The sequence below is a fragment of the Rhipicephalus sanguineus genome, chromosome 5 (genome assembly GCF_013339695.2).
Source record: "Rhipicephalus sanguineus isolate Rsan-2018 chromosome 5, BIME_Rsan_1.4, whole genome shotgun sequence".
Classification (NCBI taxonomy): Eukaryota; Metazoa; Arthropoda; class Arachnida; order Ixodida; family Ixodidae; genus Rhipicephalus; species Rhipicephalus sanguineus.
In genome coordinates, this window is record NC_051180.1 from 181128105 (window position 1) to 181144815 (window position 16711).

Here is a 16711-nt window from a genome sequence, read left to right on the forward strand (position 1 = left end):
CGTCAATTAGTGCATTTATTTCAATCTCACTCGGGAAATAACAGCTTTAAGGCTGAGCCTTGCCAAACATGAGAGAGCTTTAGCGACCAAGGTTTGCAGCAGCGAGCATCTTCTCCAAATGTTCGGCATTGCTAAAGATGGCTGCCCTTGTTGCCGAGATTTCCTCGAGCTCGTCACCAATGCGCTGGTCCAGCTCTTCCAAGTTCTGTCGTAGAGGCTCCAGGATTGAGTCTGTTGCACTTCAAGAGAAAAAGATTTCACTAGCATTGCTCAGTTCACTGCAAAACAGTTGAACAAAAAAATTGCCCTACAAGACTCAACACACTGCTTACCAGTCGTGTAATGAAGTCAAAAAGTGACTAATTGCACTGTGCACTCCTTTATATGACTGCCAAGAATAATGACAATGGCATTAGGAAGCCTAATGTCAAAAGTCTACCTTTTCACTTCTATGTTCAAGGAACATAGAAATGAAAAGGAATAAGGTGTGTAACTATGCAGTAGCCATATTATCCTAAATGTTGAAGGAATTTTGACAATGGCCGAACAGCACCACATAGTGAATCCCAGCAATCAATAGTGTGCAGACTATCTCTATCTGAATACATTGGTGAGCAAGGTTTAGACCATGGTGACTTGGAGTTTAAGATTGGTTGGCAGCAGTTAGGAGACCGTAATTGGAGAGGCAGCATAGCAAATTAATAAACATAAGCAATACAGTAATTTTACTGACTCGTTCTTCAACCAAACTGAAAGTGATTGAAGATTAGATGCGTGAATAGCTGATGAAAGTGAAAAATTAAGTTCTTGTTGACGATAAACTAAGTGTGTGGCTTTTGTTTTCATGGTCTCGATTGCGTGAACCTCGTAATGTTTATATGGGTTCCAGATGCAAGAAGCACGTTCTAAAACAGCACATATCAGAGATTTGTGTATTAATAGCTTGGTTTCGTTTGTTGTCTTTGTTAATGTACTGCATGACTCACCCAAGTTTAATCGTTCAATATGTTCAAACTAGACTCAATATGTTCAAACCACGACATGTTAGAAGTGAAAATTAGCAGTCAGGTATTTGTAATGGCTCATCTTCGTCAGCAAAACAGTGATTAAAAACATAAGGGAACTATTTTGTAGAAAATGATGCTATAGCATCTTTTCTTAAAATTCACTTACCTAGTCATGCACCAATTATGAAACGTGAATGAATTGTCGGGGCAATCATGATCATTGGGAGAAGTAATGACATATTATACAAAATGCGGTCATCAGTGTACAGAAGGACTTTAGATGCCCGATTACTCAGTAAATTGTTAAGCAAAATTAGTGGAATGAACAAAGAGCCCTGTGGCACTCCTGAAGTTTGTGGGAACTGTGCCATACAGAAAATGGGCATCTGCAGACGTTGTTCATTTGAAGAATAGACTGTTGGGCGAGTTGGTATTCCACGATGTGCTTGTGCTGTTGTTTTGTCCTCCCTTTGTCTACATTTTTTTCCTGAAAATTGTTCATTTGGTTTTTCATCCTATTTGCTCTTGCGGTATAAATGAAGGGCCAGAAAGGCGACACTCGCTTATAAAGCCTTCATCACATCATGCGCAGACATGACAAGACTTCCACTGTCACAGTTGCCGCGCCATGTAGTGGATGCTGCATGTCAATTCTTGTGATGGTCACTTGACGGGATTAGAAATTCCCACATGTTACATTTCTTATATCTGAGTTGGTAGAATTAAAGCAAATGAACTATGTGCATACATAAGGAAAATTTGAAATCCATGAAACCAAAAGTGGGGTTTTTAATGCAATATTTAGTTTATGGAGCATCTTGGAGTGAAGTACACTGCCAAATGATTGGCAAATGTCAATTAATATGGCTTTCATATGATATCCTAAATATATATTGATAAAAATGTTGTGAGCAGTGTAAACTTGGTTATTTCAGCTACCATGCTGTGATTGCTCTGAAACCTGAGTTGAAGATGGGTTAGAAGGTTATTGTTTTCAAAAAAATCTATAAATTGTTCAATAATAATGTGTTTCAGCGTCTTTCATGCATTTGCCATTAGTGATAGGGACCTGTAATTCGTTAAAAGTTGATTGTCACCTGATTGCGCCATGAAAGAACTTTAGCCACCTTCCATGATGACCGAATTTTACCCCTACTCAGTGAAGTTCTCACGAGATAGCATACAAAAAGTTAGAAATTCTATCAGGTTAAAGGATTTCTTGGTGTTCAGATTCAAGATGTCCAGAATGTTTTTCTGATGTAATGTCAACATTGTTAATCATGTGTCAAATCATGAGGGAAGGTCAGAATGACTAATTTATCGCTAGTGAAGACAGGCCAAAAGTGTTAGAAAACTATTGAAAGTGTTCGAAATGATTGAGGTTGTTTAATCTATAAATGAAGTAGCGATGTTTCGCTGGGTGAGATCGACCTCCAGATGTTCCTACCTAGGGTTAGTGTTAAGGAAATCCAGAAGCTGGATTCCATAGAGGAAACATTTTGTAGCAACTGTTTTGTGATGCAGTTTTTCCTTTGTGTGAATAGAGCATGACTCTGTGGATTACCAGAGAATTTTGAATGCCTTAGCCTTGCAACATGGTGTGATAATTGCAGTCAGTCAGGATTAATCCAAGATATGTAATTATTAGAAGTGTGGTTAATTGGGCCAGTTGGTATGGATTCATTGTGGGTTCAGTGCAGAAAAACAAATGAAACACAGGAAGAGTAAAGATCACAAACAAGTGCTGACTTTCAACTGAAGCTTTATTCCTAAAAACAAGCCATTATAAATGAAATGACAAAATTACATGGAGTCTGCGCAACAGTGGGAGGGATTTTCGCCTCCCATGGCATGTCGTCATTCTATCCCAAGATAAGTTGGTTCTTTTTTGTCGCTGTCATGTAATCATGCATGTGTGGGACAGACAAGGTGCTGTCTTAACACGAGACTTGGAGAGCGTCATAATTCCCCGTTAGGACTGGCAGGCAGTGGCGTAGCCAGGGGGGCCCTGAAATTTTTTTCTGCCATGTGTTACAGAGCAGGGAATGACACTCGACCATGAGGCTGTGCTATCACAGCAGCAAAGGTTTAGCCTAGTTGGTGGTGGTTCACGATTTCTTCTTGTGCTTCGGATTACGAGACAGGGACTACAGGACAGGTGGTGCGCAATCAGCAAAGCCTCTGTGACATTGCACAAAAAACTTATCTGGGGATAATGATGACATGCCATGGGAGGCGAGGCCCGTGAATCCCTCCCACTGTTGCACAGACTCCGTGTAATTTTGTCCTTTTCTTTACAACAGCTTGTTTTTAGGAATAAAGCTTCAGTTGAAAGTCAGCGCTCATTTGTGTTCTTTACTCTTCCTGTGTTTCGTTTGTTTTTTTGTTTTTTCACTGCAGCCACAGTGGATGTTATTAGTATTTTTTTGTTTTCATAAAACAACTGACGCAGGACCAACATCACCTGATGTAGTAAGCACAAACAAGAAATCAAAGCAGTTTGCTAGCTCATCAATAATTGAGACATTATCAGCTTTATGAATGTCCGTATAAAAGGGGCTTGCAGTATGGAAGACATAAGGACAGGATCAGATATTCCAGCTATAATTTCACAATGATAGCCTGAATGTCTGCAATGATAAATACTATGTCTAGAATAACGTTGAGTTGCATAAAATTGTGCAAAAGCCGTCTTAAGCCAAGAGACAAGACGTTCAGTAGGTCTCTCTCATATTGTCCCGTGGTAGGGATAGTGAAAAATGCAGTAAACTCGTAAGTATCGAGCTGTTTAGTGGGTGAAGCTGTGCCCAGCAAAACAAAGCACTCACATACAATGATGGTGTGAGCACGATTGTTGGTCATCAAGAGCCTGACCTACAGACCCAATGCATTGGATTGCTGTACATGAATTGCTGAACATGAATTGCTGTACATAATCACTGCTGCCTGTGTGCATTTCAGAATGTACTACACTGTTTGAACCGTACATATAATCTGTTCAGAATAGCCTAAAACATTTGAGGATTTTAACACACATTTCATTCATTCTAGTTGGTACAGATCCATAATAGTACCACATTTACTTGAATCTAGGCCGCCCTCGATTGCAGCAAAACGGCAAGTTGGGCCAGTTGGTTGGGATTCATTTTTTTTTCTTTCACTCGGTTACAGCGCAACACACACGAGGGCAATGGAAGGAAAACGGACAACACAGCGCTGTAGGCCGACCCCCGAAATTCGCAAGGCCAGAAAAAAAAACTTAATCATAGTACTCGAATCTAAGCTGACACCCCCACTTTCGCACATTGTTTTTTCAAAAAAAACATCGGCTTAGATTCGAGTAAATACGGTAGGTAACGTAAATTTATTACAAATGCACAAACACTGTCATGTCATTGCAGTGTGGCTCTCTTAGCTGCACCTCTCTAAAGTGGAACGTCATTCAGAAGTTTCCTTGCACAAAATCTTGCAAGGAGACAGGTTGCACTGGGAACCTACGTGAAACATGTTGTATTCCTCTGGCGGTAGGCTTGCATTTTCAAAATACAGTCGATGCCTGCTAATTCTATCTCGGCTAATTTGGCGTCTCGCTTAATAATCTGAATGCAGTGAGAAGTTATGCATTGCTATGGAGAGAAAAGTTGTTTATCTCAAATGAGAAAGCACGCTGATTCAGTTTGACACCCACTCATACCCACAGCAGTTGCTAAATACTCGTGAATATCAAGAAATTAAGCAGACTGCTTTCCTAGGCATAAAGCTGTTTTATTTCAATATGTAGTGGCTGGCACTCTTGTGCATAAAGCCGTTTGCTCCTGCTTGTGTCATGTCTGCATACTCAGCCATTTGCTTTGCCTGTGTAAAGTTGCATGGCAGTTACACAGCACTGTCTATCGAGGTCAAGAATTTTTTCAGGATTTCTTTATTGATGTAGTGAAAGATTTAAATTTGTTGATTTTTCCGCCCTTTGTTAATTCGACCTTTTAGATAACTAGACTTTACTTTCGCTATTGCAAAGGCTGAATTAATGGGAGTCTGATGTATAGGTGTGACGTGAGCACCCACTTCAGAATTTAGCCAGTTTTGTCCATACAATTAAATTCACCATAATCTACCACACATATACTATATGACACTTATGACAGACCACACGAGTGTCGTATACTCAACACCTTCGATATGCGGCAGAGCCAAATTACAGTTACGTTAAAGTGTGAACATGTTGCCATGCACGCAGTAATATTACTGAAGGTATTTTGTTTTGTTTTTCGCATGCATAAATAGAGCATGCCGATTTTGCATTGTTGTCTTGCAGGCATTGGTCACGATGACCGTTACTCTTGAATTTTCAGGCACCTAGTGGAAAATTTGTATTATTGTCACGAGCTAACTCGGCATGCTTTATTGAAAACAAAAGTAAAACAATAAATGAGACTGCTTCCACAAGCGATCATGTATCAGCTCATTAGATAGTGAAAAAGGAATTATGCGGGCTACCATGTCCTGGTAAGGCATGTTGTAATTGGTTTTGTGTTCATACTACACTGTAGCAATTTTGGATAGAAATTCAGCACTTTAAAACATTAAAAATCACATGAAAAGCAAATGAAATACAAAGGAGGAATCATTGAAGTGTGCCAGGTCAGAAATGTCATGCTTCAAAAAATATAGATAACTACATCTTTCACTTCATGACACTTAGCATTCTTACAGCAGTAACATTATATAGAAGAGTGAAGTGGGTCGTTAAAGAAAAAAACAGCTGCCTAATACTGAGAGTGGTTGTGAAATTGTTGATGTCGGGAATGAAGGCGGTGGTTGTCCCTTTCGACAAGTGGCATGGCTACGTGGAAATCTGCACGTGTGCTACATCCATTGCACATTCTCACTTGTTCGGGTTCTTTTTCTCGCTTAATCTATCCGTGCCATCTGCTCCGCTTTGGTCAGAAAGACAAGAGGTCGCTGCTTTCTGCCTCAGACACTGTTCTTGTGCTGGGCCTTTTTGTCTCCTCTTTTTGGTCTTGCTGCCAATGTTTCATTTGGCACCTTGAGTCCTTTCAAAGAAGGCCAACATAGGAGCCTTAATACCTTTGCTCAGAGCTGTAAGCCTGCAGATTCTTGGTGTGCTCCTCCTTCCATGAGCTCAACTCCATGTTCATGGAGTCCAGGTCCTCGGAAAGTAAGTCCAGTAGCTTTCCCAGTGGCAGCGCTCCTCGGCTGACCGCTTGAATGTGCTGTCGGAGGGCATCCATCTTGTCCTGTCCTGGTGCTTTCGAAACAATGCCTGGCATAACCTGTAATGAAAGACGCACTTGATGGTGTCAATATAAGAAATCATCATTGCCAGCCAATGACAAGATGAAGGCCTGTCCCATCAATCTCCCCTTACAGCTGTCTCATGTTCTCTGACCAAAGGAATTTCAGTGGGGAGGAATGTAAAATGCTCCTGTTCAGTAACAATCACACTTAACCTCAACACATCTTAAGTGCCTTCTTGCTTCTTCTACGAGTGGTGCTGGAGATTTCCCCTAAGTGTGCCTTGAATGTGCCAGCTTAATTTTTCTGAACCCCTCAATGCTTCTCCTTACTGTTCTTGTTCATTAATGTGAGGTTACTACGAATGAGTTTTCGTCGTGTCAATTGAATCTGACGGCTGTCTGGCTGTTCATCTGTCGGGTGACCGCTCAGTCTGCTGATATGGAGCTCCCACAGTCAGCATGCTGCAGTGGTTCTCATCTATGTACTCTACACATAGCTGCTTCCTGCTCTTAGTACCTCATCACCTCTCTGGGGTATAATCTGCACAGTGAAAAGAGATGGATATCAAATTTATTTTAAGTAGCAGAGTTAATAGGACGCAGAAGCACTACTCTAAACCGAGTACTCCTTAAAAACTCTATACTAATGCACTTGGACAGAAACTCGTTTTTTTTTAATTTTGTGGCGGATAATCAAAGCTGGTATTCCACTGTCAATTTGAAAGTACCGACTCGTGTAAAGGCCACACCTCCAGCTTGGTAGCAAGCATGAAATTTAGAAAAGAGCCAACAAAATAAAGATCATTGGACGAATAGTACATCGCTCGTTTGTTTGTGGATGCTTAGCATATGATTTGCAGTGTCATTGGAAATGATTGTGAAAAACTAATAAAGTAACAGAAATTTTCAACGCCTTAGATGGCACCAAAGGTGACATGGTCCATGAATGTGCTAACAAATTTGGCGTAAGGAGCAGTAGCTGTGAGATTGAAGGTGAATAGCCAAGTGTGTGATGTGCATAAGTGAGTGAATACAGCTACTATGTATGCAGAAGACTACATTTTTTCTTGTGGTGGCGGGCAGGCATGGAGGATTACAGTAGTTGTTATAGTCGTAGTTGTGAAAAGAATTGGATGAAAAAGTTTGGTTCCTGTAAGGGCTGCACCTCATCAAAATCATGAAAAATAAAGTGTGGTCTGTATGTTATGTACTTGTATTTGGGTCACTTTGGTGCAGGTGAAGTCTTTGAAACTTGCCAAGCTGCCTGTGCTTCTTTCACAATGCAATTCCCTTGGCTGATAAATGGCTGAAGAGACGAGAGTAGACACTACCAAAGTTTACATTTGAGCGGACTGGTGGGAGAATACTTTTCATTTATGCATTTTTTTTATTTGTGCACCAGGCCTCCTCTGAGGAAAGAGCGGCCATTTACTAGTGTGAAAGGAGTGATGTACCGATACATTTTAACTTTACAACCCTCCTTACTGCAAGTAGTACCTACCAAGGAGGTGCACTGCGTGATGCAAGTGCTTGACTTTTGTCATCCTTGCCGTCAACTTTTTCTGCCGACACTTTGTGTAGTTGGACAGGTTTACATGCTGTGGTGGAGTATTGGTTGGACTGTGGAGAGGATGATGTAAGCGTCGAGGAACGGGAGAGGGATCGCACCAACATGCTTCATGTACACTCATTCCCACAGTGCTTGGAGTCTGCACGATATTTAACGTGTTCTCTTTTTTCACCGACTGTAATACGGTGCTGCATGCAAGGTGACCACTCCCTTTGTCTCTGCTTGCCTCCTCTGTCGCCAGCTGTGCAACCTGGAGTTCCTCCATCAAAGCAAAAAGGTTCTGTGACTCTCTCTGATCAGCTACTTCAGTCATCATCTCTGAATGCTTTCAAATGTGAATTGAAATGTTTTATTTTGTGCAAATAGTTCCTTCCCCAATAATGTGTCCTGCTGTTTAGTTCTGACTTTTTCACTTATTGCCAAATGTTTCCACTTCATTCCACAATGCACGTATACGATTGCTCATATTTTTGTTCATTTTTACTGCGTTAAACCGCCTTTGTCCACAAATAATCTTTTTGTTAGCCGAGGATTGCATTCGTTTGACTTTGGGATGTCTGTGTCACTAATTATCTTTGGGTGAACTTATTAAACTGAAACTGGTCTGTTTTGATCTGGAAGCAGCCAACATTCCACAAGTGCATTGTAAAAGCTGCCCTCTGTGTCACTAATATTGAAAGCATCCTTACAGAATGGCAGCAACAGGTAGCACAAGTTCCTTTGTAGGAAAATGTAACAAAATAGCATTTTTTTTTTCATTGTTGGAAATGTTTCTGTTATCTGTGGCTGATTGTAGTAGCACCAGTGGCTTGCTTGCTTTCTTGCTAATGGGGTCTCAGATCTTGATAAGACTAACTATCACCTTGGACACCTTGGATCTCTCATCTACCATCCCTTTAAAGGTAAATGCAGCTGTGAGGGCATTTACATGTTCTGCAGTTGTAAAGCCCGTAGATGGCCGCTGGCTTCCTTGTTCCAACTCTTTCTTTGCTTCGAGGATCTGCTTTACCAGGCTTCCTGCAAGCAAGAGGCAATATGCTGTCAGAATGGCTTTGGAGAACTTTATGCTGGCAACAAGCCTGTTTGACAGCAACATATATAATCTCCAGAGTACACGTGACATTTCATTGCACTCAAACCTCAATTTGTATCACAGACACAATAGCATTTTTCGATATAACAAAATCAAAATAGAGTGTCTCTTTGTGTAGGAAACATATACATATGCTTATAATTAGAGCTGTGCGAATAGCAAAATTTTGGGTGCGAAGCGAATTCTAATATTGAAGTGTGAGTGCGAATCGAATCGAATATTTTTTAAATATTTCTCGAATATTTCTAGAATATATTTCAAATACTTTGAAGTAAAATTGCAGTTAGAGAGGATTCAAGCATATTCTTATGAGATAGCAACATGAAAGTGTTTCTTTTCGCTAGGTTGATGAAGCACCAGTTTTCTTATCAAGAATGAGGCAATGTAGAGGCCGAATTCTATTTATGTACATGATTTGGTGCAACCAAAGTGTTGCCAACAACACTTCCCACGTGATAGGCAAAGATGCCATTTCCTCAGCCTCTCCTCCTCTTTCAACTTCCGTGGAAGCCCAACTGATGTGGCGGACAAGGCTGTGCTCTCTTCAAGTCCGGAGTTCCAAATCTGCCTCGTAGACGTCGATATATAAGAACATCTGAAATTTTGGATGCTAAAAAGCTTCGGCTTCCGATTTTTCTGACTTCCTGCCCAAATTTCAGGTCCAAAACAACATTAATTGAGCCCCCACCTCTGCCACATCTTTTATCTCCATGTTGGAACCAGCGTTTTCTTGAGTTAATACATTTGCGACCGTAGCGGAGCTTGAAAGGCAGCTTTGCCGCAATACCGGAGTGTGATGAGGTGAAGCATATTGAAAATCTAGGGACCACTTCCAATCGGACGTTGACTGTGTCTTGGCAAAGTTCGACCGTAACAGAGCTTGAAAGGCAGCTTTGCCGCAATACCGGGGTGGGATGAAGTGAAGCATATTGAAAACCTGGGGACCACTTCCAATCGGACGTTGACTGTTTTGGCGAAGTTCGACCGTAACGGAGCTTGAAAGGTGGCTTTGCCGCAATACGAGAGTGTAATGAGGTGAAGCATATTGAAAATCTGAAGGGGTCACTTTCAATCGGACGTTGACTGTATTTGTTTTTGGGAAGTTCGAATAGTTCGAATAGTAAAATTCCAGTGCGAATCGAATCGAATAGCAAACAAAAATATTCGAAATTTCGAATATTCGCACACCGCTGCTTATAATAAATGTTGAATATAATGATGGTATTTTCATGCGAAATGCAACTTGTTTGTAATAAAGTTGGACTGTATTGAGGACATCCAAGGCATTTCTAGCACAAGTGGGGAACTTGGTGTCGAAGTTTGAGTGGAAGGTCTTGGTGTGACATAGCATCTCCAAACTGTCTAAACGAAGCATTATTCCGAACATGCTAATATTGGAGCTTTATTGTTCAGAATTAAATTACATTCAAAGGCCAAAAAAGACTGAAAAGGAACAAATATAGCAAGCTTCGTGTTGAGTTTCATATGTTCTTGTGCCACTGCCTATGTAACTTAATAATTTGGTTTAGTTGCTAATTACCTCAAACCAAGGAAGCCCTTTCTTTAACATACTGTGACACATATCGCCCTGCTTTGGTGTAAAACTGTATGTCGTCCTGACTGTTGTGTTTGCTGTTAAACTAAGGTGTGACAAGTGGAAGGTCACTTCTGCCTGCGAGTGCAGCTCTGAAAGTCTTCATAAAATGGCAAGGATGTGGTTAACATCACAAAAGCATTGTTTGTTTGTCTCTACGAAACCCGATAACCTTCTCATTCTGCTTTGCATTAGCACAGAGATGTATTCTGAAAGCTGGAATGCATTCTCTGATGGAAGCCTTCCGCCAAAGTCCCAAAGTCACTCCGGTATCGTTAAAATCATTGTTGAAATGTCAAAATTCTGTGAGGGCAGTCTAAAGGCAAATATTGTCAAGCCAAAATGACAAGCCAAAATGACAGAGATGATTGTTCCAAGGTGTAAAAAGCATCATTTTTGCTGAGAACAAAACAAGAAACAGGTACAGTGCAGATGTTGGATTTGGTATGTGCCACTGATGTGGTATAAAGAGTCATTGTGTAACATGTCTTGTTCATAAAAGTGAACCATAGATGACCACTGACAATGAAAGTTGACACTGCATTTCAATGTGCAAAGCTAATGCAGTTAGGTTAATTGATGTCTTTCTGACGCTCACAGTACCTAAAAGTATGGCCTTAATAAAATGGTCTCTCTTAGGAAAGTGTTGCTGGTGTTGCAATGTGGACGCAGGGTGCCTACAGGTCTTTTGAAACCCGTGAAAACCCTTGGTTTCTTTTCTCGGTTTACGCTGCTTTTCTTGGGCCGCATTCCACTTTTCCACTGGCTGTCTCCTGCTTCTCTTGTGAGCACTTCAAACCCTAAGCTCCTGCACTGCTCTTTATTCCAGCAAGTGGTGCACAAAGATGAAGTCCATTTAACTCGTACTTCAAGAAAGTAAAGTGGGGAAGCTCATAAACACCACCCACTACGAGGCAGTCCCAGCAAGGTCAGATATTGACAGCGTAATTTTTGTGTCGCTAGTGCTATGTGCAGTGCTGGAAAGCATTGCTGTAGTAAAGATGTGCTACATGGGATGCTCAAAGGCAGTGCTTTGAAAATTCTTGAATACCCTTGATTTTCTGAAAGCTGTACAAACCCTGGGACATCGCCTGTTGGTGAACTCACTTGTTGCATTATTCTGTCAGTGCCATTTGCGAGCGTGTCCTCCAAATAGGCATTGCTGCTCGGCCTCTGATGTTTCTGGCAAATCTAAGTAAATTATGTCACTAAACAACTGGAAGTGGGAAAAAATTGTGAACACCCTTCAGTTTCAATTCTGTCTGCGAACGATCAAGTCTTTTCCTGTTATAAAAGAAGCATTGTGAGCATTCGAGAAGGGCATTCAAACAATATACCACAGAGCCAATCTCTGCCTCTAGTGTGCCTTTACCGGCCAACAGCAACAAACTAAACTTAGGGCCTTGTATAAACCCGTGTATCCAACAGGACAATATGAAACAGCCTTCATGCAAAATTTTACTGAAGAAACACAAGTGGCTGCTCTACGAAAAATCTCTCAGAAACAGATGTTCATGAGACCAAAAGTGGGAAGACAAACAGCGTCATTATTTAATGCCTGATCCCAGAATATCAAGGTCTACTTTGGCTTCTAGGCTTTGCATCTGTGATTAGGTGGTGTTTGTGGTGCAGTACAAATATTGGAGACGACGTGCTGGGACTTGTGCAATTTTTATAAATAACCCAGTGTTCATTAGAGAATCATGAGCTTTGCAGAGCACATACTCGTTCATAACCAATGTAGGCCAAAAGAAACTTCAATACTATGGGCATTGAAAAACTCAGACTCTAAGGGTAACATGCAATAATAGTAATAATATCTGGGGCTTAACGTCCCAAAACCACGATATGATTATGAGGGTCACCATAGTGAAGGGGTCCGGAAGTTTTGACCACCTGGGGTTCTTTAACGTGCACCTAAATCTAAGTACACGGGCCTCAAACATTTTCGCCTCCATCGAAAATGCAGCCGCCGCAGCTGGGATTCGATACCGCGACCTTCGGGTCAGCAGTCGAATGCCATAACCACTAGACCACCATGGCGGGGCAAGGGTAACATGCAAGCTTATTTGGCGAAGTGAATTGATGGACTTGCCTTGCTCGGACTCTGGAAGGTGTTCTGCTTCAGGAGTGTTCAGCTTAGCCTGCGTAAGTGCGGCCATTAATGTCTGCTCTGTCCTGTTTCAGCTTTGGCCCATGTTCAGCCAAGGGCACACCATAATACAGTCAAATGTCAATATAGTGAACATAGATATAACAGCTTATATGTAGTATACAACAAAGCAAATCTTATTTCGTTGATATCAGCATAATGAATACGTGCTTACAACAGATACAGAATATAATGAACTGCAAGAGGGTACGGTGTTGGGCTAGTTGGTGCTGCATAGTTTGAAGTGAATGACAGCGTGTAAAACAAGGACGAAGAAAGCACGAACGACACCAGCGCTGACTGTTACTGAACGCTGGTGTCGTTCGTGCTCTCTTCGTCCTTGTTTTACACGCTGTCGTTCACTTTCAAATAATGAACTGGCCTTCTTTTTTTTTTTGTAGGATGCTAGAATTTGACAATGAAGTTTGGTTGTACTTTGGTTGCTGAACACGCTGGAGAAAATTAACACAAGACATTGTTTCATCTTAACTTTCATGCCAAAATCTCAGTCTCAGTACATCAGCATTGTGAAAATTTTCAGTGTGCTGCTAGGAAACGGAAGACAACATAGATAGAATCACAGGGCACAACGCAAGCGCGAAAGTGTTGCACTTGTGTTGTCCCCTGTGATTTTATCTATATCGCCTTCCGTTTCCTAGCAGCGTGCTTCACAATGTACAACCAACTGGCCCCTGCCCTGGCTCTTCTAACATCAGCATTATTACAAGAAGTGCAACATAGTATACTTTCTATGCATGCACCCTTGGCTTCAACTCAATCCAAACGTGAGACATGACAGGGGCATGTACTAAATTCAGTTTGTCCCAAAAAAACATTTTGCTCACTAGGACTGGTTCAATTGTAGACTCGGTGATCACAAATTCATCATCTTTGTCGTCTTCATTTTTGTCCTCACTCGTGTCCAGAATTACGTTTTCAACTGGCTTGGCGGTCGGAGCCCTGTAACGTGAGCACATTATTATTATTTTTTAATGGAAGCACATACTGCAGAAGAAGACGCACTGAAGAGTGCTGGCAAGGGTGCTAAGCTAAAGACAGACAAATAGATTGAGCTATATTGTGCCATACTGCGTCTATGACTTCGTTTGCTGTCTTTAGCTAAAACAGATGCTTGGGCGAGTTGGTTCATATTTAGGAACGGTAAAACAGCACTAAAGAGATGGAACACACAGAAAGATGCACAAATACTGCGCTGTCTTTAATTTAATGTTGGAGCTTTTGCTAGCAGTTCTGACAGCAAGTCTAGGATTCCTGACAAAATTTACAATAGATTGGCAAATTAAAAAAAAGAAAAACTGAGCCTCAGTTCTTTAACTTCTGTGCACTAAAAAACAGGCATTTTGGTTTTCTAAACATTTTTTTAAAATTTATTTTGGCACATGAATGCACCAGCAGGACACATCTGTTTACACCGTATAACTGCACCTAAATTTTTCAAATGTCTTGTGCCGTAGCGCGATAATATAGAGCCATAGGTGAAGCTTATGTTTGTGGAACTAAAAGCATATTGCCATAATTAATAGCAGCTAATCAGCTTTGCCCATTTAGGACAGATCGAATTAGGCGGCCCACTCTATTTTGTAATCTGAATTAAAAAACTGTAAACTTGATGCTTAATTCTTTTTTTCATTTATTACTGTCACAAGGCAGTAGTGGGTTAGAGGTCATAGAGTGACCCGCCATGTGAGGGAGACGAAGTTGGAGAACGACGAAATGATTAGGGGGCAGGCCTCGAAGTTCTGTGTTGGTTTTCTGAGAAAATGCAGGCAGGCGTACCCAGCACCTCCAACAATAATTTCACAATAAAACATATATTTACATATATTTACAAGCAGGAGCATTGGCGGGTGTCAGATGGACATCCGCTTATTCAAGGACAATACCTATTCAAAGAAAGATAAGTTAAATGCTTAAATAAAAAAATTTCTCTCAGAAGTTGGTAGATCCTAGTTTTCTCTTTCAAATGCAATGAACTCCTTCAAAGTCATTTTCGTTCGTACCAGAAAGGAATTATTTCTTTGTCAAAAAACATGCAATTTCAGTGAAGCCATTTTGCGAGCTGACATTGGTGTCACAAATAAAACTTGTTTTTCTTTCTTTATTTGATGCCTTTGTTCTTTTAATGAGTGATATGCAAACAAATCTGAATTAAAAAACTGTAAACAAGTAGCCTAAAGCATCTGCTTCTTCAGCCCTATCATTCTTTCCTTCATTCATAGCGAGGGTCTCGTTCTGGCAGACTTGATGCTTTCAGGTGGCATGCGAGGGATTATTGGTCAGCTGCCTGCTCGTAATAAGTTCATGTGCTACGTGACGCCAACAGACAGAAAAACAGTGTTCCACACTCGCCATCATGGCTACTGGCGGCGCTGACTGACGCTCCCACGTTTAAAATACACATATATACCCCATAAAGTGGACGGGAAGATGGCCGCCGCGGTAGCTCAGTTGGTAGAGCATCGGATGCGTTATTCGAAGGTCGCAGGTTCGGTCCCTGCCCGCGGCAAGTTATCTTTTCGTTCACTTTTCTTTCTTCACATTTACATTACATTTACTACTAATAACATCCCCTATACTTTCCTTGGCATTATTGTCTGTTAGTGCTCATTAATATTGTGTATAACAAAGAAAAACGAGCCCTTAAAATTTCCACTTCTTTCCTTCTTGCCTACATTGAATGTTAAGGGGCAATATGAAATGAGGCTTGCTTGTCTAGTACCTCGATAACTACTACTGAGGAATTTTATAAACATGTTATCACTGTGATGAGCACAGCTTAAGACTTGAGACATTCACAACAAGCATTCATTTTCCTCACATTCCTAGGTTGTCTATGACAATGATAAATACACTTCACTTGTTAGTCTGAATGCATTTGGGTTGTGCCAAATAGAAGCAGTAGCTAATATTATCAACAGCCAAAGCATATTTGTTTGCAGGGTACCTAGACTGCCTGAAGAGTGTTATGCAGAAAGAACAAGTTTTGGGATCATATCTCGATTTCACATCTTGTCCTGATAGGTATATCTTTTAATAAAAGAAAGAAGAAATAAATAAAAGAAAGGTAATTCATGAATGAGGTTGTCAATTGCCTACCTGATGGCTGGAGTGCTATCAGCCGAGTTTTCCCTCTTTCGAATTCTTGGTGCAGCCGGTCTGGAACTTCGAGGTCGTGACGACCTCAATGTTGACCTGCCGGATTGAATAAGGAAAAGTTAAAGTTAACTTTCGCAACTGCTATTTATTGACACTCCCAGAAATGTGCAGGAAAAAAATAGACACCTTTCTTGCATTCCTACATTGGGCAAACGGGACGTTGCATCAATGACAGACTGAGGGAGCATGCTAATAGAATAGATAAGAGTGACAGTGCACATCTTCCTGTGCATTGTAACGCCTGCTGCTGTGTAACGTGCTTTGTGCGAGTGCCGATTCTCAGCAAACGTAAGAAACAGACTGCCGTATAGTTGTTGGAAGCCTTCTATATCAAAGAGGAAAGGGTCTCAGTGGCACATCTATAGCACTGTGTTCTTCAGAAATGCACTTTCCTGATACAGTAGAACCCCGCTGATACGTTTTTGAAGGGACCGTAGGAAATAAACGTAAGAGACGGGAAACGTAAGAGCCGAAAAACAGGAAAAAACGGCAAAATATTTAGTGGTACAGAATTTTATTTCAATTCTTACGAGCAGCACGAAAATTGGCGCGCTCAGCCGCGATCTAGTCGATGGATAGAAACGCGGAGCTTAGGACGGCCTCATCCACAGAAATGTAATCAACGTATGTGAACACCAACAGCTGTAGGCATGAAAGAACTAAGCACACACAATCACGACCGGCGCGGCGAGTCCGACCGCGAACCGCACGCACGACCACGCGAGCTCCAACCAGCTCGAACTCCTCCCGTTCTCCGACAAATAACGATGATGATGAGTCTACGCCAACGCGATGGCAGAAGTGAATGTCAATCTCGAAGGCCTTGCTTTCGCAAGCAATTACGTCATAAACGCCATGTT

General features: G+C 41.3%; 1 protein-coding gene across 3 annotated transcripts in view; it reads right to left on the bottom strand.

Moving 5' to 3' along the window:
- LOC119394487 (TRAF3-interacting protein 1) overlaps positions 1-16711 on the bottom strand; it is a 26081-nt gene continuing 9370 nt past the window's right edge. Inside the window, exons 10-15 of one of the 3 annotated variants that reach the window (XM_037661790.2) lie at positions 15792-15887; positions 13520-13634; positions 12618-12666; positions 8764-8852; positions 6096-6301; positions 1-239 (exon numbers count right to left, since the gene is read on the bottom strand). In XM_037661790.2, coding sequence (XP_037517718.1) covers positions 80-239; positions 6096-6301; positions 8764-8852; positions 12618-12666; positions 13520-13634; positions 15792-15887 — 715 coding nt within the window. In that variant the 3' untranslated portion in view covers positions 1-79. Of the gene's footprint in view, positions 240-6095; positions 6302-8763; positions 8853-12613; positions 12667-13519; positions 13635-15791; positions 15888-16711 lie in introns of all 3 variants that reach the window. The other 2 variants (XM_049415796.1, XM_049415797.1) reach the window with 2 other exon arrangements.